Source organism: Protomyctophum parallelum (assembly GCF_964188405.1).
Source record: "Protomyctophum parallelum genome assembly, chromosome: 1".
NCBI classification, from domain to species: domain Eukaryota; kingdom Metazoa; phylum Chordata; class Actinopteri; order Myctophiformes; family Myctophidae; genus Protomyctophum; species Protomyctophum parallelum.
In genome coordinates, this window is record NC_139697.1 from 68,232,762 (window position 1) to 68,255,721 (window position 22,960).

Here is a 22,960-nt window from a genome sequence, read left to right on the forward strand (position 1 = left end):
CGACACGTTGTGAGCTTGTAGATCTGAGCTTCACGGCAGCAACATGGCACGCTCATCATCACAGAGTGGATGTGATATATACGGCTGGGCGATATGGATACAATAAATATGACAATATTTTGGACCACATACCTTTTATCGATATTGTTGTATTCATTGTGACTATCTTATATCGGTTTTTTAAAAACTATTTCCAGTATTTTTGAAAATGTCTTAAGGATAAAGTGATTAAAATCAAAATAAGGATATTATATCCCAAATCTCAGACAGTAGCTAGCTAGTCTCATATCACAATATCAATACGATATATCAGTATGGATATAGTGCCCAGCCCTAAGCTGGGCATTGCGTGATGTTTCATAGAGTGAAGGAAACAAAACGACTGATGCAAGGATTTAGGTAGTATTAATGAATTTGCAACGTAACGATTTGCTCTTACCCGGGTGCTATGAATGTTTTATAAAAGGAAGTCCACGTAAAAAACATTACAGTGATCTTTTGAGTGTTTGAAATGGAAAGAGTTTCATATTGCCGCAAATAGGAAGTTTTACATTTCACCACTTTACACATAAAAAAAAAAAACTATATACAAATCAATACAATTGTTAACATCAAACCCTGTATTGTTATAATGTAATATTGAACGTACTTTTGACAGCAAAAAAAAACCAACCTGGACAGTATATTCAATATATACAAGATAAACAGCAAGCACATAGAAGGACACTTAAAATCAAGAAAACGCAGCACTGATCGTGTAGTGTTTCACAGCATTTGACTGGCACTCTTCAAAGCTTCTCACGCCTGATCTATACGCGGCTGCGCGTCTGTGCCGCGCACCAAAAACAGCTGACCTACAAGGTCACGCCGTGTTGTGCTGCGACGCATTGTGAGCTTATAGATCTAGGATATCTTCGGTTGCCAGACACCGGCGAACAACTGCGTATAAATCATCCGTTACTGTCTAAAGACTATCTACAAACATTAACAATGGAACCTTCTTGCAATAATGACCGGGATATCCCTATTATCCCAGCAGAGAAATAAAACATGTAAGACCGCTGATCAAGAACCAAATCTCGATATGCTCATACTGTGTGAATGTCATGAATCCATCAAGCTCTGTCTTTTATTTGCAGAGGTGTAAAATGCTTACGGGTTTTGATGCTAAATGGTTAAACATGTTAAATATCCTTATCCACAACCAAATAAAAAACACATGTTAGTATTTTACAAATATTTAAAAAAGTAAACCTTTATCTATAGGCATTTTAAAATATATTCCATCAAAAATAGTCTGACAAATTTCAACAGTAGAAAAGAAATGTTATATAAATGACAAGAGGTTTGAAGCAAACTGTTTACAGTAGGATATTGTCATAACAGATTGACTTCAGAACTGAATTTCTTCTCCTTTTTTCTATTTCCTCTCAGTTGGTGTTAAACCTTTAAAAACATGCATTGATCACTAAATAAAAGAACCCCATAATTTAGCAAAATGTGTCATTTTTGTGGTGATACGGTCGTCAAATGATTCTCAGTACCAATCTGTATCGGACAGTGGGTAATAGTTTCTACATACTGTTCTCCTGTGAAAACTTGTCACCTTTGGCAAACTTGAATTGTTTCATTTCAGTCAAGCCAAGAACTCAAGGCACAAACTGGGCAGCTCACTGGTTTAAACAGCTTCACGAGTGCAGTCCAACATATGCCGTTGACTCCTAGGCAAATCCAGCTTCATCTTCCTCGTCCTTTTTTAGATGACAAATGAGGATTTGTGTCGGAAGTCACCCTGTGAAAGATATTAAATCATATATTAGCTACTTGTTTTGGAACTAATTAGTATAGTATAGTTATGACATTTTACTGCATAATACAGAAAGTTATTTTTGTATTATTATTAATATTTGCATGTGAGAAGTAATAATAATATTAACCAATCACAACACTTAAATGTTGATGATTGATTATTGATTATTTAGAGGAATCTTTTGTTTGCGTTACTTACCTCATCCTCTGTCCTGACATAATCCACTCCGTCTCCTTTAGCTGGGACTTTGTAACTGATAAAGACACCAAATAAACAATTATTATAATATTTATTTTCTGATACAATATGCCATGAATACAATAACATTAAAATGTAGACTGTGACGGCATTTCAAAAACTTACTTGTTTCCCGTCTGTTTTTGGCTGGCAAAGTAGCCTCGCTTGTATGCGCAGCAAATTCCTACTGTTATACATAGGAGCACGACCACCACCACCAGCACTCCCAGGATAATCCCCGCGATGTTAATGTCATCTGTGGAATGACAAGCGGGACAAATTATAATTGAGAAGGCTTTTGCTGGAATTCCAGGAATTAATAAAATGCAAGCTTAAAGCTCATAGTGAATACAATATTCAATATTTAACCGAACGTGAACATGTGGACAACATGAAATTCATGCATGTACCGGTAAATATATTCTGTATATAACCCATTTTGGGTTATCATTATGCTATGCATTAGCTATTGAAAAATAGCAGATCTACAAGCTCATAGGTCGAGCTTGTAGGTCTGCTATTTTTGAAGAATCGTGAAAAGTGACATGAAAGTGTTTGAGAACGACTGACATAGAAAAACATAGCTTTTTCAAGAAAACAGTCAGGATTTAGAAGACATTTGCAGAATCGTTCCCAATCCCAGGTCAGAATGGGATAACTAACTGCCTGACATACTTACAGACTTCCATGGTTTGGGGTCCGCACTCTGCGTGTCCCGCGTCATTCTTGGCTCTGCAGTAGTACTGTGCGCCGTCCTCTTTTCTCACCGCACTAAACCGCTGTTGGATAAAAAAATACAATACATTTGATTAATGATATGACATTATGTAATGAAGTCAATGAGATGCTGTGTTTTCATCTGTTTCTTTATTAATCCGTTGCTATTTTGTCCAGCCCCTAGTAGAAACATCTGTATAGTGTGTACATGTACAATACTGTACTGTACACTGTACCAGAAACCTTTCCAAATCAGTTATTCATCTATTTATTTGCACAGGTTCAATACTTTTTATTTTATAATTTTTCTAAAATAAAAATAACTGTAATGTACTAGGCTGGTTCATATTGTGTGACCTATATCTTTTAAAATATCTCACATTTATTAGAGCCAATCGTAATAATTTGAGCATAATTGTTTCCATTTATCTGTATAAAACCAGGTGGATGAAATGGAACAGAAATGTCATATTTGCATCATTATTTTCACATGTTTGTCCTGCTAGTTTATCCACTTTCAACCTTGCGTGCCTGTGAAAAATGTTTACTTCTCTAGACTTCTCTCTTTAGAACTACAAGCTCACAACATGTCACATTGCGACACGTGCACATATATAAGTATATGGCCATAGTATTTTTCCATAGTACATTTATTATTTATATAGATTTTTGGTACCCATCATTGTCATTGTCATCTCTTCAAGTATATATCAGTAATTTTACAGCGGATAAAATGCAAATACAACGATACCATTATGAATCAACTAAATGATCATGATCGCAACTGCCATACAGTAGCCACACAGGCCAGTTCTGGCAATACGCTGCGTAGCAAGAGAGAAACGAGGAATGTGCAAGCGAGGACAGCAGATTCCCCTCATGGCTCAAGCTCTGTCCCACCATCAACTGTCTCCCCAAAATATCTGCCCCGATATCCCTGAGCGCCAGCCAGGCCCTCTATCCCCACTGCCCCGCCCTGCATGCTCAAAGCAAGCATGCCCCTTGTCCAAACAAATGCACGCGCATAACTATACCAACCAGAGTTCCTGTTTCTGAGTTGAGCGTGTACGTCGAGTTGAAGAACTTTGGGCTGGTCTTTGGATCGTCGGGAATCTCCTCCTTGTTCCGGAACCACTGGTACTGGGACTTGGGGAAGCCCTCGTCCTCCACGCAGCGTAGCTCTGCCGACTTCCCGAAGGGCACCGACTTTGGGACACTGCATTTCGGCATCACCGGCTTTACTGTGGTGGCGAGACAATAAAGCATAATGAAGCCAACTGTGTGGATTCGGAACCTCCATGGAGAGAGTGCTGATATACATGTTGAGCAGTGTTGTTTTTGGCAGCAATTTTCTATTTTAGTCTAGTCATAGTCTTCGGACTGAAACTTCATTTAGTTTTAGTCATATTTCACTTCAGTCACCTGGAATGTTTTAGTGTTAGTCTATTTTTAGTCGACTAAGTTCCATGCGATTTTAGTCGACTAAATCTACAGTTGATTTAGTCTAGGCCTTGATGCCGTCGTAATGACTGATTTTACACTTGCTGAAAATAGCCGATCTACAAGCGCACAACGTGACGCATTGTGAGCTTGTAGATCGGCTATTTTCAGCATGCAAGTGTAAAATGACTTACCGTATACTGGATCTCTTGTCCACTAGTGCCTTCCTGACATTTTAGTCTAGTTTTAATTTGCTGACGAAATTGCCAATAGTTTTAAGTCACCATAGCTTAGTGTTCGTTTAGTTTTCGCCAGTGAAAACAGGTAGTCGACGGACATCTTTCGCCATAGCTTATTCAGTCGACCAAAACAACACTGATGTTGAGGAGACCTTGACGCCGGCCCGGCCCGGCCCCGGGGGTCCATGTTTTCTGGCCCGCCGGCGCCATGCCAAGTAGTGCGACAAAAACATGTAGCGCTTGCTTTCTTTAGCACTGCGATTCGGAGCAGATGCAGTTTCAGAGGCTTCCCATTATAGCCCAGAGCACGCCTTCGCAGCTGGGCAGGTCTGGTCACACAACTACATCCTCCTATGTAAGCCAACGGGTTGCTATGACCTATAACACGGTTTCATCTTACAGCAGGGGGGGGAGGGGGGGCAGCGGACTATGCTTCCTTCTATGCATGAGGAGTCCAAGCTGCTTCTTTTCACCTGACAAGGGGAGAGTTTCCCTGGCCGGACCTATAGCGTGTGGAAGGAACACATTATTTCCGACCAGTTTCTTTCCGCCCCGGCTGGCCAGCGGGAGGTAGTTTAGAGACCAGTATTACTGCATGTTTTTTGTGAGGGTATACCTACCCTAGGGGACACGGGGAGAACATGTGAGGGTATACCTACCCTAGGGGACACGGGGAGAATATGCACACTCCACACAGAAAGGCCCTTTCGCCAACCCCGCCTCTGGTACTGGTCATTAGTACCCCGCCTCGGGTACTGATGACGCGGAGGAGAGAACACACCCCCCAGCGCCCACAGCATCCCCAGCGGGAATCGAACCCAGGACCTTCTAGCTGTGAGGCGACAGCACTACCGACTGTGCCACCGTGCCCCTGACACTGTGTTTTGAGTGTCTTAACTTCCATATTGTGAAATATAGTGTAGGGAGACATTTTATTTTGAACAAACTATCCAGCAAATGTATATAGGCCGTGCTGCTGATCAAACATGAGTCAGGGTTATTTTGCTGCATTGCCTATTTGTTTTGTGTTCTTAACCCATTTTGGGCGGGAACCCCTTTTGGTGTTAGCATTATGTTATGCTTTAGCTATTGAAAAATAGCAGATCTACAAGCTCATAGCACGCCACCGAGTGGTGCGCTACGAGCTTGCAGGTCTGCTATTTTTGAAAAATCGACTGACAGCTTTTTCCGAAAACTGTCAGGATGTAGGAGACATTTTTAAAATCTGATCTCAGGTCAGAATGGGTTTTAAATGCTACTTTAGTGTACTGCAAAATGAGATCCAACTCACTACAGTATAATGTGCATACTGTCTGCTACAGACACAGTACGTCTGGGATCTTTAGCAGTGTGAAGTGAATGTCAGCTCTGTGTTGCTAAAAGTCGATGATTGATTGATTGATTCACAGCTGGACGTCATGATATTGGTAGAAATTGTTGGGTGGATGTTGAAATTCTGTAAGTGCACAGCAAATTTAGGAACAATTTAATACGGAAATTGGATACGAAAATACAAAACAATGGATTATTATTATTATTATTATTTATGTCGTTTTAATTAAATTGGGACACAATATAACAGAGGATGTGGTTTAAAAGGGCTTGTTTGTTTTTGTTGTTTATTGTTTGAAAGAATATACCTCTTACAACCAGGCTGATCAAAATCTCATCAAAGGACTTGATGTCATTGGGAGCCGTGACCTCACAGCGGTAGTCTGCCGTGTCCGACCTTGTGGCGTTCGTTATCACTAACGTCGCAGGCTCTCTGATCCTCGCTCTATTCTCCAAATCACCTGCAGGGGTATAGAAAAAACAACATTCAATGCAACAATACACTGTACGAACGATAGAACACGGTTTACGGTCGATAGTTAATTTCCACGGTGGAATGGGTTTTTCATTTAATTCTAAAGTGTGTGCATTGGTTATGCATTACCTGAAACCTTCCTGTCAAAGTACACGTAACTGGGTTCCCCGTTCTGTATTTTCTTCCATTCGATCCTGGGACTGTTGGTGGTAATGGACTCGATCAGACAGGATAATTCGATTGCTGCGGGAGGAGGAGGAGGAGGAGGAGGAGGAGGAGGAGGAGGAGGAGGAAGTGAGATCATGGCAAGACATTCGGTCAGGATACATTCTGAGAGAAGACAGACTTTATGCTTTCATTTAGCCCAGAAGACGATTCTACAAAGGCCTTCTTCTAGATCCTGACAGTTTTCTGAAAAACCCTTACGTTTCTATGTCAGTGGTTCCCCATCTGAAAATATGTAGTTCCAGGGACCCTCCCCAGAAGCAAAGCTTTTGAGTCAAAAACGTTCGCTCTGAAAGAATATATATTCAAAGATTTGCGGCACATTGTCACAATCTTTCAGAAATAGCAGATCTACAAGCTTGTAGATCTGCTATTTTTCAATAGCTAAAGTATAACGCCAAAAGGGGTTCCCGTCATAGAATGGGTTAAACTAAGCATCATGTCAAGATCAATGACAAAACGGTCTGTATAGGAAATGTCAGATTAGCGTTCGGCAGGACATTTGCCCCACTGGCTCTTACATTCAAACTCGTTGGTCCATGGAGCCTGTTCATTTGACTTGAGTATCACGGCCAACACGTTGACGTAGCCTGCAAGACAGGGCAGAGGGAAAAGAAACATTCATCTCTCTGGTGCATGAGTTTTGATGTCGTCGTATTACACCAATGACCTTGTGTTATATTGAATATAAACGGCCAATGCCAAAGTATATCGCCCTCAGGAAATGTTTCTGACTTTACTGAATTTTCACAGACCATTATTTAAAGGAATGCCGATGACGATGTAAAAACAATAACTCATAATATATGGGGGTTTTAATATAACGGAATGTTTGTTCGAGTCTATTTCTTTTTACAGACAAATTAAACATTTTCTTTAAAGGCAATTCTTGAGCAGGACACATTTGTTTCCCTTGAAATCCCCTCGGGTGCTACAGTATAGTGCAAGAGATTTCTCAGAGTTGGCCTCATAAATGTAATGGCTGGAGCATGCTCTATATAGTCTATAGTGTTGTCACCAGACATTTTAAAGAGTCTCCTCCTGCCTAATAGCACTGGGTGAGATTTATTCCTTGATGGAAGTCGAGGCAAAAGAAATGTCTGAGATTCTTAAGAAGATCCTATAATGTGAATTCCGTAAAGTTTGGTTTTCACATAGCAAACACCCTCTGTCGTCAACATGTTACATAGCAACATGTTACATAGCAACATGTTACATAGCAAACACCCTCTGTCGTCAACATGTTCATTTTATTTTCATCCCCAGCATATTGGCGTAATGTTGTTACCGTCCATTTTTAGTCTGGTTGGGCAAATTAATGTTTATGTGTTGCAGGATGGGGGTGCTGTTTCTGTGCACAGTGGAGAATTGTGCAGGGAGGCATGTGCCCTTCAGGGCAAGCTCACCATGCCAATGGCTCAGTCAGCCGCCTGTCTGCCTGGCCTGGCCCTTCTCTCTCTCTCTCGCTCTCTCCCTCTCTCTCTCTCTCTCTGTGTTTACACACACACACACACACACACACACACACACACACGCACGCACGCACGCACGCACGCACACACACACACACGTGCACAAACTCTGTCTGTCTGTGTTTCCGTTTCTCTGGCTGTTTAATGCAGCTGCCCATGTGGGACTAATGGTGCAAACGCACCGTGGAACGCACTGTGTCGTTCTGTGACAGAGGGATAGGGCCTTGGGAAGGGGGCCACTGCTGTGCTGAATCATCATGACAGCCCGTGGTCCACATACAAAATACCCTAAAAGTCACACAAGCAAAACCAGAAGCACAAGAACAGCTCCAGAGAGGGACGAAGGCAATGCAACAGCTCATGGAGAAAGATTCTCACGTACACTGACACTAGCTGAGTGGGTCCCAGTACTGCCAAGTCCTAACTGAAGTGATCCCCATCCTTTCTGTTGGATTGTTTCCAATACTGACCAAACCTTACACTTTAACAATTGGCAGCTAGATTCTTCCTGCAGTGAATGTCTGGCTCCCAAGAAGTTCCAACAAATGAGCTACCCAGGACATACATTTTTGTAATCGTTTACCTCATGGGACTTTTAAGTGATACACCTTGACCGGCCATTGCATTCATTATACGTAGCTCTGACGGTGTATCTAATACTAATGAAACACTATGCATTCTGAACCGAGGGCACCGCAAATACCTAAAACTAATATGACTTAGGTATGCTATTATAATGTTACTGACCACCGTGCTCTGACCACTCTGAGTTATACAAATTAACTATTCATTAAGGGTACGTTTTGATATACTGTAGACGTGCACTGAGCGCACTGTGCTGTGCAATACAAACAAATATGGGAGTGCGCTCCCGGGGGGCATATCCAAACGCACCCTAAATTAAAACTAGGAGGGTTGCACACTGAAGGCTGGATAGCCGATACATCTGTGACTGTGAAGCATATGGAAAAATAAAAACAAAAGTGTGATTTCTCCTTGTTTTGATTCATTCATTAGCTTGTTCAAATTTGGAAAGTATATTATGCAGCCGAGAAGTAACTAAAATATGATGTTTAGCTGTTGTTAGTGTTGCAGTATTAGTAGTAGATGAGAAGTAACTAAAATATGGTGTTTAGCTGTTGCAGTATTAGTAATGTTTAGCTGTTGTGAGTGGTGCAGTATTAGTAATGTTTTGCAGTTGTTAGTGGTGCAGTATTCATAGTAGTTGTTAGTGGTGCGGTATTAGTAGTAGTGAAATTTGTTCTCTGCATTTGACCCATCTCTTGGAGGGTCATGACCCGCAGCCGTGCGCCGCGCTCGGGAATCATTAGTTGATTTGACCCCCAATCCAACCCATTGATGCCGAGTGGGAGGCATTGGGTCCCATTTTTACAGTCTTTGGTACAGTATGACCCGGCCAGGGATCGAACCCCCAACCTCCCAGTTCCAGGGCGGACACACTAACCACAAGGCCACTGTCTGACGTCGAATCACTAATGGCAGTACTAGTAGTAGAAGTAAGAGTACTAGTAGTAAGTTGTAAGTGTCAAAGGGCTCATGGAGAGTAACTGCCACTCTATCAATCCAATCAAAGCCTGAGTGAACGGCAGCTTGTTCACTGGCCACGCACAGGTGTGGGAGGCTATATAAGTAGGTAGGAGCAAAGGTACTGACCTAGTAGTAGAATCTATTTACGCGTAAGAGCTTTACACCTGATTTATGCTTAATTAAACACACCAGGGTCTCGCAGCAAACATAATATGTGATCTACAAGCTCACAACACATTGTGCTGTGATGTGTTGTGAGCTTGTAAATGGGCTATTTTTGGCCTGAGACAGAATGCGTTAACCAAGTCAGACAAATCAGGCTTTAGTAATCTACAGCCCCAATCAACCATCACCTCTACACGCAAACATGTAGTGTCTGTGTAGGGGTCGCCTAATGCAGACAGGGTAAGCTGATTAGCACGAGGTATCTCTTGAGATCAGACCCACAGATTGTTCTACTGTACGCTCTGTTGGTGGTAGTAATACCACATGTACAGTTACAGTAGGCCACAGGTCATATACCTTAGTTATCCGTACCGTTAGTAATTCATGGAAAGATGTCACGGTGGGCATTTGAATGAACATTTTAAATCTTCACCTGAGTCTACCTGAATGTATTTTGAACATGTTTAGCGTAGTTTTAGATGTACGATTGTACGTAGAAATGACAGGCTGTCTGATCTAAAATCCATCACTTTTAGTATCAGAGACGTGTTGCTGGTTTTATTAATGCATTGCTGACTTTGCAATGACAACATACTGTATATGCATGAAATGCAAAGCGTCAAGATGCTCAATTTATTTGTTGTTAATGTTGATTTTTACATTTCATAATATATTTGTGCTTAGCGTGTCCACAGTGCTAGCGTAAGCAAAGATGACAAGTTAGAGCCCCAAGAGCAATCACCACAGCTCCTTTAAAAATATCCTTCACAACTTTATAAAAGTAGTTTTAAAACGACTGGGCGACTGTGGCTCAAGAGGTAGAGCAGGTCGTCCAATGATCCATGGGTCGGCGGTTCGAATCCCGGCTCCTCCTGGCTACATGTCGAAGTGTCCTTGGGCAAGACACTGAACCCCAAATTGCTCCCGATGTGCTGGTTGGTATGCCTTGCATGGCTTCCGCCGCAATCGGTGTATGAATATAGCGCACCACCGAGTGGCGTGCTATACGAGCTTGTAGGTCTGCTATTTTTGAAAAATCGAAGAACGACTGACATTTTTAGAATCTGATCTCGGGTCAGAATGGGTTCATCAGACCAGTGTGTGTCCAGTGGAAACCTCGTATGAATCTGATCTCAGGTCAGAATGGGTTAAGGTGCCTAAGTGAGTTTGACGTTGAGATGAACAGCTTGAGAGGTCTGCCCTGGATACAGCGGTCCAGGGAAGAACATAAAAGACCTCTCAAAAATAATGAATTCTAAAGGTTTAACCCATTCTGACCTGAGATCAGATTCATACGAGGTTTCCACTGGACACACACTGGTCTGATTAACCCGTTCTGACCCGAGATCAGATTCTAAAAATGTCAGTCGTTCTTCGATTTTTCAAAAAATAGAAGACCTACAAGCTCGTAGCGCGCCACTCGGTGGTGCGCTATGAGCTTGTAGATCTGCTATTTTTCAATAGCTAAAGCATGAACATGATGCCAACACCAAAATGGGTTCCCGTTCAGAATGGGTACATCCACACAACCATCACAAGACCTAAACCCTGCAAACAAGAAAGATAAAATACTGATAGAGAGTACATTTTAATTTCCACATTTCACCTTCAAAAACATGATCTACGTGGGATATTAGCACTGCCTGGTATGTTATTTATTATCTGAATTCCTACAAGTGTCTTTAAATTAATACGAAATAACAATATGTTCACATGTTCACATGTGTATGGCTGCATTCAAATGAGACTGGATGGATAATGTTATAGCACTATTTTCACACATGTACTGCTACATGGAAGTCAGGGGATGGGTATTCTTTCCCTCCAAAAGCCAGGTGGCAATATCTCATATATATCAGGGGTGCCCATGAGGTAGATCGTGATCTAGGCAGTAGATCCCAAAGGCTTTGCAGGTAGACCACATGGCATGCCCTTAAATTATATACTGTATATACCGGTAATTAAAAAAGAAAATATTTTTTTCCTACTGTCACACGAATTAAGGTGACTTGATTGATTGACATAAAAAATAGCCTGTGAGCTCAAACACACAATGCAATACTTTGTTTTCAAGAGTGTTGCGCACAAACATCAGTAGCATTACAAAGTTATATACAAAGAAATAACTACTTATTACTTAACGACAGTGCCTGTATTTAAATTTTTGGGGGTGGGTAGATCTTGTTGAGCTGGTCATTTTGAAAGTAGCTCTCAAGTCAAAAAACGTGTGGGCACCCCTGCAGTAAATACGTTACTTTTTTTTTTTTTACAGTATTATGCATTATTGTTTAGTGGAAAATACATGCTTCAGTCAGCAGCTGTTAACCACTGTCAACACGGAGTCCCTGTTTTGGGAATGTGAAATTGCTAGGTGAGATTATTCAAAAAATGTCCCACAAAAATTCAAAGAATTCCAAAATGTCAAAGAGACGAACATAGCAGAACTACAAGCTCACAGCGTGTCGCATCACAATTATATATATATATATATATAGGGTTTAGGTGGTCCAAAACTAGTCCAAAACTAGCCTGAGACAAGTCATTTTAAAGAGGCCGACTGATACCGATTTAAGCCCTCGCCAAAAAATAAATCTAAATGTGAGTTATGTCTTTGCCGAGACATTGGAAGCAGATTGTGTTTACCATGCAGGTTGATGTGGATGAAAGCCATGTCTGAACATTCCCATCGAACCCTGTTTTGTTTACACAGTAACAAGACACTGTTTGAAAGTGCTGCTGCGCGAGATATAATTCCATAGAAGCGTTTTGTTTTGCATTTTACCTCGACTGACCTCCTTCATCATTCAGTATTGCTTACAAAAGCTATAGCCTCTGTCTGCGTCCAGGATTCAAACAAAACAAAACACCCATACTGTACAAACTGCTTTTTGAGCAGAAAGGTCTGCATGCCCCGGGGTCAGGTCAGGGTGGATTACAGTAGATCTGGTGTAATCTACAACAACACATATCCCTGCATCCCCCTGAGCCATTCACACACAAGTCAAACAGCATTCCTGACCGGGCAATATCAGACTAGCTACTGGAATGGGCCATCGAAATGTTCGGCTTGGATCTCTGATGGTCACTTACACACCTGATTTACACTTGTCATTGCACATAGTGTCGCATATAGAAAATTGCTGACCTCACAAGTTGTGTGCTGCTATCGCTATAGGAGGTAGTACTAGTGGGTACACAATTACGTATTATAAGTATGAAATTCAGCCTTTAAGAAGTGCTGTGTGTCCGTTTGGAACCTCTATATCTACGCTGCTACGCTTATACAGTAGGTTCCGTCCCGTGATATCCGGCCCTTAACATTTTTAGTCCGTTGTCAAACAACCACTTACAAAGCGGTTGTTTGACAGCCAGTACCATGTTTTCCCAATGCAATCTTACGGAAGTAAGTACTGCGCATGCGAATGGCGGTTGACTGGACTACATTTTTAATTTAAAGCCTGATTTAAGCACTTGTTTGACGCCAGACTAAAAATGTTAAGGGCCGGACTTGAGTTTATCAACTGTATCTCGGTTCTGATACGAAAAGAGTACGGTTTGATACTGTTTCGCCACTGTTTGTGGACGGACGGGCTCGGCCCAGCTAGACCCCATTTCGACCTGTGCAGGGATATCACAGGACGGAACGTCATCTCGGAGCTAAAGTGTAGCAGCCTAGATATACTGTAGAGGTTCCAAACGGAGCTAGAAGTGCTGATGAGACTGGTGGTGATTCCCTTTCCTTCCACTCTTTCCTGTACACTCATCCTGTCCAAGAAAAAAAGTTGTGAAAATAGCCGATCTACAAGCCCGCAGCGTGGCGCGAAGCGATGCATTGTGCTCTTGTACGTAGTGTGCTAGCAAGTCTGAACAGCAAAGCAAACGCATGGAAATTGCATTTTTTTGCAAATCAAATTTGTGCCACATTCCTAATTTAAATGCGATACAAATGTGATTTCTCAGTCTGGACACTCTGATACTGCTGCATGATTTATTCTTTGTTGTATGACACTGTTGCTCGGCAAAAATATCTGATCTGCGCGTGTTGTGAGCTTGTACTGTAGATCCGATATTTTCGGTCAATGACAGTCGCACTCGCAGAACAGCCATACAGAGTATAGGTTTTTCTCAAGCCACGCATATAGAGCGTCGCTATCCCGCCCCCTTTCATGACGACGCCAGTCCCAGGAAATAATTCCCAATGCATTTTTCCCATAGACATTTCAAAACTTATTTATTTAAAGACCTAAGATAAGCGTCGTACGAAGCCAACTCGAGTCGTGACAAATCATGACAACAAACTATTTTGGACCAAACAAATAATTACAAAGAAGAAAAACAACAAAGTGTTGTAACCTGCCGTTTTCTTATTCTTTCTAATTATTTGTTCGGCCCGGAAATATTGTGTTTGTTGTGTTGTCATGATTTGTCACGACAAGAGTTGGCTTTGTACGAGGCTTAAAAGGTCTTTAAATAAATACTTTTTCAAATGTCTATGAGGAAAATGAATGGGGAATCATTTCCTGGGCCCTGGTAGGGGGCGGGACTGCGAGGCTCTATATCGTTAATACCTCATTAGCACAGCACATAATGCACACAGGTCGACGATGTCTGAATACACTAATCCCATCTGATCACTTGCAAATAACCGTGTGGAGGACACTGGACAGTCAGTCAACAAACACAGTATTGTTGCCAGTTCTGCTTATTATGACAAAAGTTTTCAAATAGCCAATATATATGTTTAAAGTGCTCATGTGACCTTCAACCTATAGTCGCTTCTTTTGGGCTTGTTTTCAGAGACCTGGGTGCTTATTTCTCTCACATAATCTGGCAACTGTGAACACCAGCGTTTCAACAGTTTGCTAATAGGCAGAGTAGTATTAAGTAGGCTACTCATGCAGTTTTGCAGGCTCAGATACACTGCAGTCATCACACAGAATGCATGTCTGAATGGGAGGTGCGTGCGTGCGTGCGTGCGTGCGATGTAGATTTATTGGCTATCGAACCAGGTGTTCATTGACCTAAATAATACTGTATGCCATCTCTTCTCTGTTCCCGTCTCTTGTTATGAATTCTTGGCAGGACACACAGCTGTATAAGAGCTGGCAATCTGCATCAAAGATTCCTTTTTTAGTTGTTTTTTTTAATCTTCAGGCTTTCTCTCTAATCTTCACGTAATGCCCTGCTAAAACCCTAGGTTGTGCATTGTGGAGGAGCACCGTGCAGATACATGCGATCTCGCGCAAGAATAGGATAAAGATCTTGATGCCTGCTCCTCTGTGGTGTTTTTCCCATAAGGGTGTTCTGAAGATCCGGCGAGTTGAAGCTGATGTCATAAATAGAACACTTCAATTAGCCCAACCTGGTGATGCTCCCGGTGGAACACACACACACACACACACACACACACACACACATCTCTATACCTATACTGTAGCGCGCCATACGCGGCAGGATATTCCCACGCCCCTTAAAGCTGCAGAGATCAAAGGGTTGCGCACCTGTTTGTTTTTCTTTGGAAAAACATCATCAACCGGTTGCTATCCTGCTGAAACTCCTTTTTTTTCTCAACGTGTCAGGCTGCTTGAGCCGCAAACATTGACTTTAAACCATTCTGACCTGAGATCAGATTCTAAAAATGTCTTCTAACATCCTGACAGTTTTCATGTTTCTATGTCAGTCGTTCTTCGATTTTTCAAAAATAGCAGACCTACAAGCTCGCAGCGCGCAGCTTGTAGATCTGCTATTTTTCAATAGCTAAAGCATAGCATAATGCCCAGAATGGGTTAATGATCAGAAACACAGTACTGCTTTAGCCCGTTCAGGACGGGGAACCCCTTTTTCTGTGTTTTAAGCGTTTGAGCTTGTAGATCTGCTATTTTTTGAAAGATCGTGAAAATGTGGCGCAAATATTTGAGTATATATTCTTTCAGAGCAAATGTTTTTTTTTATCTCAAATCTTTGCTTCTTTGGGGGAGGGGGGGGGGGGGGGGGGGCGTGGGGGCCCGTGGCCAAGTACAGATCTTTCTGGGGGTCCTTGACGGACATATCGACCTCAGGTCTAAATGGGTTAAATTCAAACTTTGTTGTACGGCGTTATCACAAGACGAGATCTACATACATACATCTACATACTGTACATACATAGGCTATTTCTGGCCTTCGACACCGACACCTAACAAAGTGTAAAGGCTTATGGCTTTGTGTCAGTGAATATTTCACTGTGAAATATTGCTCCCATAACAGATCAGATAATATTATATCCTCCATTATTATGATTAAAGAGGCTGCATTGATTCAATTCCCAGAGCAGAAATTGTGTCTATATTCACTGACCAAAGCGGTGCCAAAGAAAGGACCAATTAAGTCTCCTCCCCATGCAGTTCAACAGCTGTGATTGGATGGATGGGAGTATGCGTGTCCTCAGTTGCTCCCTCCCTCCCCAATACACTGGCCATGTTGTTGTTAACCAACTAGTTTCTAGTGGATATTAATGTATGTATGTCTGTATGTACTCCTTTTATGGACCGAAATAAAATCTATCTATCTATCTATCTATCTATCTATCTATCTATCTATCTATCTATCTATCTATCTATCTATCTATCTATCTATCTATCTATCTATCTATCTATCTATCTATCTATCTATCTATCTATCTATCTATCTATCTATCTATCTATCTATCTATCTATCTCATTGACCCATTTAGACCTGAGGACGATTCCACAAATGTCTTCTAAATCCTAACGGTTTCCCCTGAAAAACCCTATGTTTCTATGTCAGTCGTTCTCAAACATTTTCATGTCAAGGACCCCCACAAATATTTGTAATTGGCCGCCGACCCCCGCCTGAAAATGTTGTCTCAGGGACCTCCCGGCCCCCAGAAGCAAAGATTTGAGTTAAAAACATTTGCTCTGAAAGAATATTATATTAAAAGAGTTGCGCCACATTTTCAGGACTTTTCAAACAATAGCAAGATCTACATGTTCGACCCAAGGCCGATTCTACAAATGCGTTCTGAATCAGTATAGTTGTCACACACTTTCAAAGATGTTCAAAAATAGCGGTAGAGGTACAATCTCGCAGTGTGCGCTTGTGTATATCTGCTCAAATCTAAAATGACGATGACAATTTTGATGTTAAATTGGGCTTCATGGCCCCATTGATGTCTCCCAGTAAAACACTCGCTGACATGCCATAATCGCCAATGATAACACAAAGGTCACACCTCCTGTGTTTACTTCTGACTGATATGGCTTTGATGGCTCATAAAAATGACAAGGAGAAAATGATATATTATGTCAGCTGTTCTATCCTAGTATAAATCATACACGTACTGTACATACATATCATCAGGACTCAATGCCTTTCACATTTCACATTATGGGCATCGCCTGGCAAGTGCCAAACAACAGTGTTGATTTCGTCGACTATAAAACTAAGACGAAAAATGTTCGTCGACTACCTTTTTTCACAGAAGAAAACTAAATGAAAACTAAGCTATGAAGACTAAAACTGAGACTAAATATACTGACAATTCCGTCTACAGATAAAAACTAGACAGATAAAAATCAGCCATTACGACGGCATCGAGGCCCGCCAAAATACATTTTAGTCGACTAAATAAAATGTAGATTTAGTCGCCTAAAATTGCATGACATTTAGTCGACTATAACTAGACTAACACTAAGGCATTCCAGGTGACTAATATGTGACTTAAACTGAATTACAACTATTCAAGAGACTATACTAAAACTAAACTTGCTTTAAAAAACACTGCCAAACAACACCGTCCTGGAGAGTTCTGGAATCCCCACCATGTACAGCACTCTGAAAACAGAGACGCATGTGCTGGCTCGGTCATGTGGTGAGGATGGATGGATGTCAGGACGGATTCCCAAGGATCTCCTCCTCTATGGAGAACTAGTTAAGGGAAAAACGACCTGTAGGCAGACCAAAACTACCGCTACAATTTGCAAGCGAGACCTGAAGGCCTTCGGACATCGATCTGGACACCTGGGAATCTAGCTGCAGCATCTGATCCGCTCGCACAGCTTGGAGAGACAGATCATTGAGGACGGTCTCTCCAGGTTTGAAGAGACGCTTGCCCATGTGCAGCAGTCCGTGAAGGCAAAGAGACTGAGGCGAAATCCTGCGAATCCCGCGGTCTATATAAGCAGAAGAACCATCTATCCAGAGCGCGACTCCATATAGTCTCTCGAGACTGACGGATGCCAATGATGACATACTACCAGTAGATACTAGACCTCTGCAAAGGCCAAGCATGAAACAATGCCTGTGCAACCAAGGGCACAGACAGAGGACTCACATGTTACATACATATTCACTGCCTGTATAAGTTAACCTTGCATTCATAATTTGGCCTAGATCGATGCCCGTAGCATTTGTGACCAGATTTGACTGAGAGCCTGCCATCGTGCAAACTCTTTTAGTTTTTTTATTAATAGCACAGGCAGACTCTTCACATACTAGAGCATGTCTGAAATAAGTGTCAGAGCTGAAGGCAGACATGAAATAAATGCTTAAACATGTAGCTATAGGTGGAACGTTAGAGACCACAGAAGTGAACCTTTCAAGCCTGTTTTCTCAACTCGCTGTTTTCTGCAAGAAATGAGTCTAGTACAAGCCATATCTCCAAACTGCGAAGGCACATAGGTCACACAACTTCTATTTCACCACAAACTAAGCTGCCAGTCCAAATTGGAGGGCAAAGATTCTCCAACAGGGATTCTTCTGGAATGAGTTCACTGGCTCATCATTCTCTAATTAGCCTTCAAGTGCAAACGCGTGACGCTGTGGTTCTCTATTCTCTCCTGCCATTTCAGCTGGTGTTGCCCTGACCTCACCACTCAAGTGTGGAATACTTCGAGTAAAGGCAGTCAGAATTCCATCCATGGTATATACAACCCTGAAGAGGCCATGCCCACTCTGTGCCATAGAGCACTGGTTCCCAAACTTGTTCATGTCAAGGACCCCCAAATTTACACTAATTATCCCGCGGACCCCCGTTTGAAAAGACATGCCAGCTAGGGACTTTTTACGGCTCTAGCAGTGTTTCTCAACCAGTTTAATTTCAAGGACCCACAGTTTGACATGCAATTTCTATTTCTGAGACCCCAATTTATATTGTAAAATCAATGTTAATTTGGACCCTAACGGTTCCATTTGTACACTCTCAGAGAGTTACAGACCCATAAGGGTCCATTTGGTTCCAAACTATCATTTTGTTGGGTACCCCTTGGAACTCCCTCAAGGACCCCTGGGGGTCCCCGGACCCCACTTTGGGAACCTGCACTGCCATAGAGGCCCTACCAAAGCCAGCATTTGCTAATATAACCACATACACCAATAGTATTTTGGTTGTACTAGTCCTTACCCGTTCTGATATATTTCAACTTGTATAATATATTTGTGTGTGTGTGTGTGGTTTTTTTATGAATAAAAACAGCAGTATAACATTAAAGTATTCTTCCAAATGCATGGTAGGGAAACGTTTTCATGGCAAGAGCAAGGACCGCAGCATTTACACTTATTAGCCCACAGAGCCCCATTTGAATAGTATTAAGGACCCCCAGTTTGACATGCACCTATATATGGACAGTCGCACAGATCCAATTTGCAGGTGGATTTGCGTCCAAAACGGTCTCAATTGTGAGCTTTGGCTTGAGAGAACTCATGGCTTTTGCAACCTGTGATGTTGTGAGCTTGTAGATTAGCTGTTTTCACCAGAGCGTGCGCTGTAGCCACTTCACGCTGTGTGTGTGTGGCTTATGTTCATGACAGTTGTATGTCGTGTTGTGTTTATAGCGAACTGAAAAGTGAAAACGGCCACGCGATGACGCACGCGCACACATACGCACGTGCGCACTCACAGCTTAAGTAGTTTACACACACACATGCTCACAGCGAAAGTAGTCTGCACACACACACACACACACACACACACACACACACACAAACAACCTCCGTGTTGGCTGGGGGCGGTGTGAAAAAGGGTATAGGTGCGTGGAAGAATGCGCTAGGGTCCTTGAGGCTGTTCTTCGTGGCATGTTGTTTGTTGTATGTAGTAATTGTGTCGATGCGTAAGGGGGTTGGAAATATCCCGATCGCTCGCCCGCTGTCTATTGCGAGCAAAATTGACAGCGGGCGAAACAACTGAAGTTACGCGGAAAACTGTGTCCCAGTATTAATCAGTGACCGTCCCAAAATGCAATTCACTGGTGACACGTGATTTCTGGGGAGAGGAGTTTTGCCGCCCTGTGGCTGCGGGGGGTACTGCACCCGGGTGCGTTTTTAATTCACTAATAAATTAATTAATAATCATTAATGTGTCAAATCGAAAAAAGGGCTCCGTTACGCCCTCCATATTCATATGGTCAATGCCTGTGTGAAAAGTGGGAGCGATTGGTGCAGGCAATGAGGAGATAATGAGGAGATAATGCGGTCGGACACACACTCACTCACACATACACACACTCAGACATTCGCTCTATTATAGTATAGATGTGTTAATAACTGCAGAGCTGTGCCTTAATTCTACAGAAAATAGGCCGATCCAAATTGGTTTGTCCTTTCCTTTTTCTTTTTTTGTACAATAAGTGTATTTCCTGACCAGAAATCCTCCATTTTAGTCCGTATCCTCAAATGACTAAAAACGACATGAATATTTCAGGAAACCTAGATACTTCCCTGCCCAGTACAGAAGGGGAAGCATAATAACTGCCTGTTGCCCTTTGCAATTCATGCTGCGCCGAGAGGCTGCCAACTCCATCTCCTCGTGTATTTTATATCTCCTTAATAGTGTAGAGAAATTACAGATGGAATTTATCCGTGTAAATATTTATCTTCTCAAGTAAACTAGGTTACAGTTCTTTTTGGCACTGCATACTTGATCATGTTAGGTCTGTTTTTGGTCACAATGCTCAAGGTTCAGTGTGAGCTCCGAATATGTGGCAAACTCACGGGACAACATATCGCATTCTTTTCTATTAATGGAAAACTAAAAACAAACTGAACATAAAATGTATGGTGTTAGCATGTTAGTTTTCTTGCATGTATAGGCCTACCGATGTGAACAACTCTTTCACAACAGCATAATTGATTATGAACGTGAATGTGTAAATTGTGTCTGTGAAAACGCTTTCAATTCTGACAACTAAAGGTGCGTTCAGAGACTTGAATAAACCGCCTCGGTTCGCACCGTGCCAGTTCGCACAACTATCGTCTCTGCATTGACTTTGTATGTAATCTCTAACCATCCAAGTCTGAACGCAGCTTAATTAAGAGCCGTACGTGATGTTAAAAAACTGTTTTCAAGAGTTCAGATGTTTTATAAAAGAGAATGGTTAAGAATATTCAAATTAATTATATATTTGCAATGTACTTATTTAAAGAGTATGATTTTTTTTTTAAATCTTAATGGAGAATCAATTGTAGTACACCCGAGCCTGAAACTTTTAATCAATTATTTCAGTATGACTTGAAATTCCCCCATAGATACAGTATGTACACAGTGCATTGTGTTGGCTATACTGTAAGTGGAAGGCAAGCAAAAAATATAGACAGGGAAGCTAAACATCATAGGATATTCTTCAGGAATAGCCTATTAGGAGCCAGAAGGATTCTTGCATGTTTTACCCTCGGAGATGCCAATTTCCATTCGATAGAACTGTATGTCAGCCGGGATACATACAGAGCCTGACACATTAATTCATAAGAGCATTCCATATTACCATAAGCTTCTTTCTGTAGAGACGATTACAGCTAGATCCCAGACAATGGATCCTCTGGTGCTCCAGTTCCCATAGCAATATCCTATGATATTTGCATGGTAACTGGACGCCCTTCCCCCCACCCCCCCCCCACCCCCACCGCCACCGCTGACCAGAGCTGGACCAGAGATGAGTCCACCTGTTTGGCCGGCGGTGGGAGAAAGTGGATAAACTGACCTCATTGGTTTTCCTTGGTAACGGAAGACAACCACCCCCACAACACACAGACCACCCACCTCCTCCACCTCCACTACCAACAACAACAACCTATAGACTACACACACACACACACACACACACACACACACACACACACACACACACACACACACACACACACACACACACACACACACACACACACACACACACACACACACACACACACACACACTCACACACACACACACACACCCCCAACAAAACAAAGATTAGGAGGGAGTGTTTTTAGGGAAGAAAGAGTGACCTCACGTCGTACGGTCACAGCTGTGCTCATCCAACAGTGTGTGTACACAGTAAAGTCCTGATCGTGGTCATTTAACCACACATACATACACTGTACACACCCTATAGCATCTGTATTCTGAATCTGAGGTGAACATTCAGCAAAAACACGCGTCGCGTTACTGATATATGTCAAGATATAGCCTGCCGATAGCACTGTTGTTTTTGGCAGCACATTTAGATTTTAGTTTTAGTCACACTCTCTTCAATAGTTTTCATTTAGTTTCAGTTACATTTTAGTCACCTGGAATGTTTTAGTGTTTAGTCTAGTTTTAGTCGACTAAATATCACAAGATTTTAGTCGACTAAATCCACAGTTGAGAGATTGTAGATCTAGTAAAATTACTTACACTGGATCTCGTGTCCACTACTAGACCCTTCATAACATTTGAGTCTATTTTTTATTTGTTGCCGAAATTGTCAGTATATTTAGTCTTAGTTTTATTCATATAGCTTATAGTTTTCATTTAGTTTCCATTTAGTTTTCCTCAGTGAAAAAAGGTAGTCGACGAACATTTTTCGTCTTAGTTGTAGTCGACAAAATCAACACGACTGATATATCAAGTCTTTTCATTTTTCTTTTAATGAGATCATTCGCTTTGGGTGTGCAGAGATTCGACCGGGGACGTCACCTCCCATTGGCTTGAAAGGGAAAATAGGTTTTGGAGCTGTGCCTGTTCCACCTATAATCTGCCATCCTTGTAGTGCATGCTATATATAGAGCCCTAGCTTGACGCAAAGATAACGCAACCTCAAGAAAAACAAATACCTTAGACACCTCCAGCTGCTAAGCAAGTGTCACCGCATTGGCTATGAGAAGAAAGACATAGCCCAAGTACTAGCTACTTGCATGACAGCAGCAACCTTGAATGTGTATGTTGAACATGTACAGTACTATAGGCGGTTACTGTACATTGTACAGTATTAAACCAACATACAGTAAGTCATGCAGATGTGCGTGCAGATGAAATGTCCCTGTCTTGTATAAGAGGAGTGACATG

The 22,960-nt window shown here is 41.9% G+C and overlaps 1 protein-coding gene across 1 annotated transcript in view; it reads right to left on the reverse strand.

Annotated features, from left to right (window-relative positions):
• Nucleotides 1-1,226: 1,226 nt before the first annotated feature.
• The window catches only part of jam3b (junctional adhesion molecule 3b), a 46,944-nt gene continuing 25,210 nt past the window's right edge, over nt 1,227-22,960 (reverse strand). Inside the window, exons 2-9 of the mRNA XM_083764181.1 lie at nt 6,997-7,065; nt 6,380-6,493; nt 6,084-6,236; nt 3,803-4,005; nt 2,727-2,826; nt 2,174-2,303; nt 2,009-2,063; nt 1,227-1,792 (exon numbers count right to left, since the gene is read on the reverse strand). Of these exons, the coding sequence (XP_083620307.1) occupies nt 1,757-1,792; nt 2,009-2,063; nt 2,174-2,303; nt 2,727-2,826; nt 3,803-4,005; nt 6,084-6,236; nt 6,380-6,493; nt 6,997-7,065 (860 nt within the window). The 3' untranslated portion in view covers nt 1,227-1,756. The remainder of the gene's footprint in view (nt 1,793-2,008; nt 2,064-2,173; nt 2,304-2,726; nt 2,827-3,802; nt 4,006-6,083; nt 6,237-6,379; nt 6,494-6,996; nt 7,066-22,960) is intronic.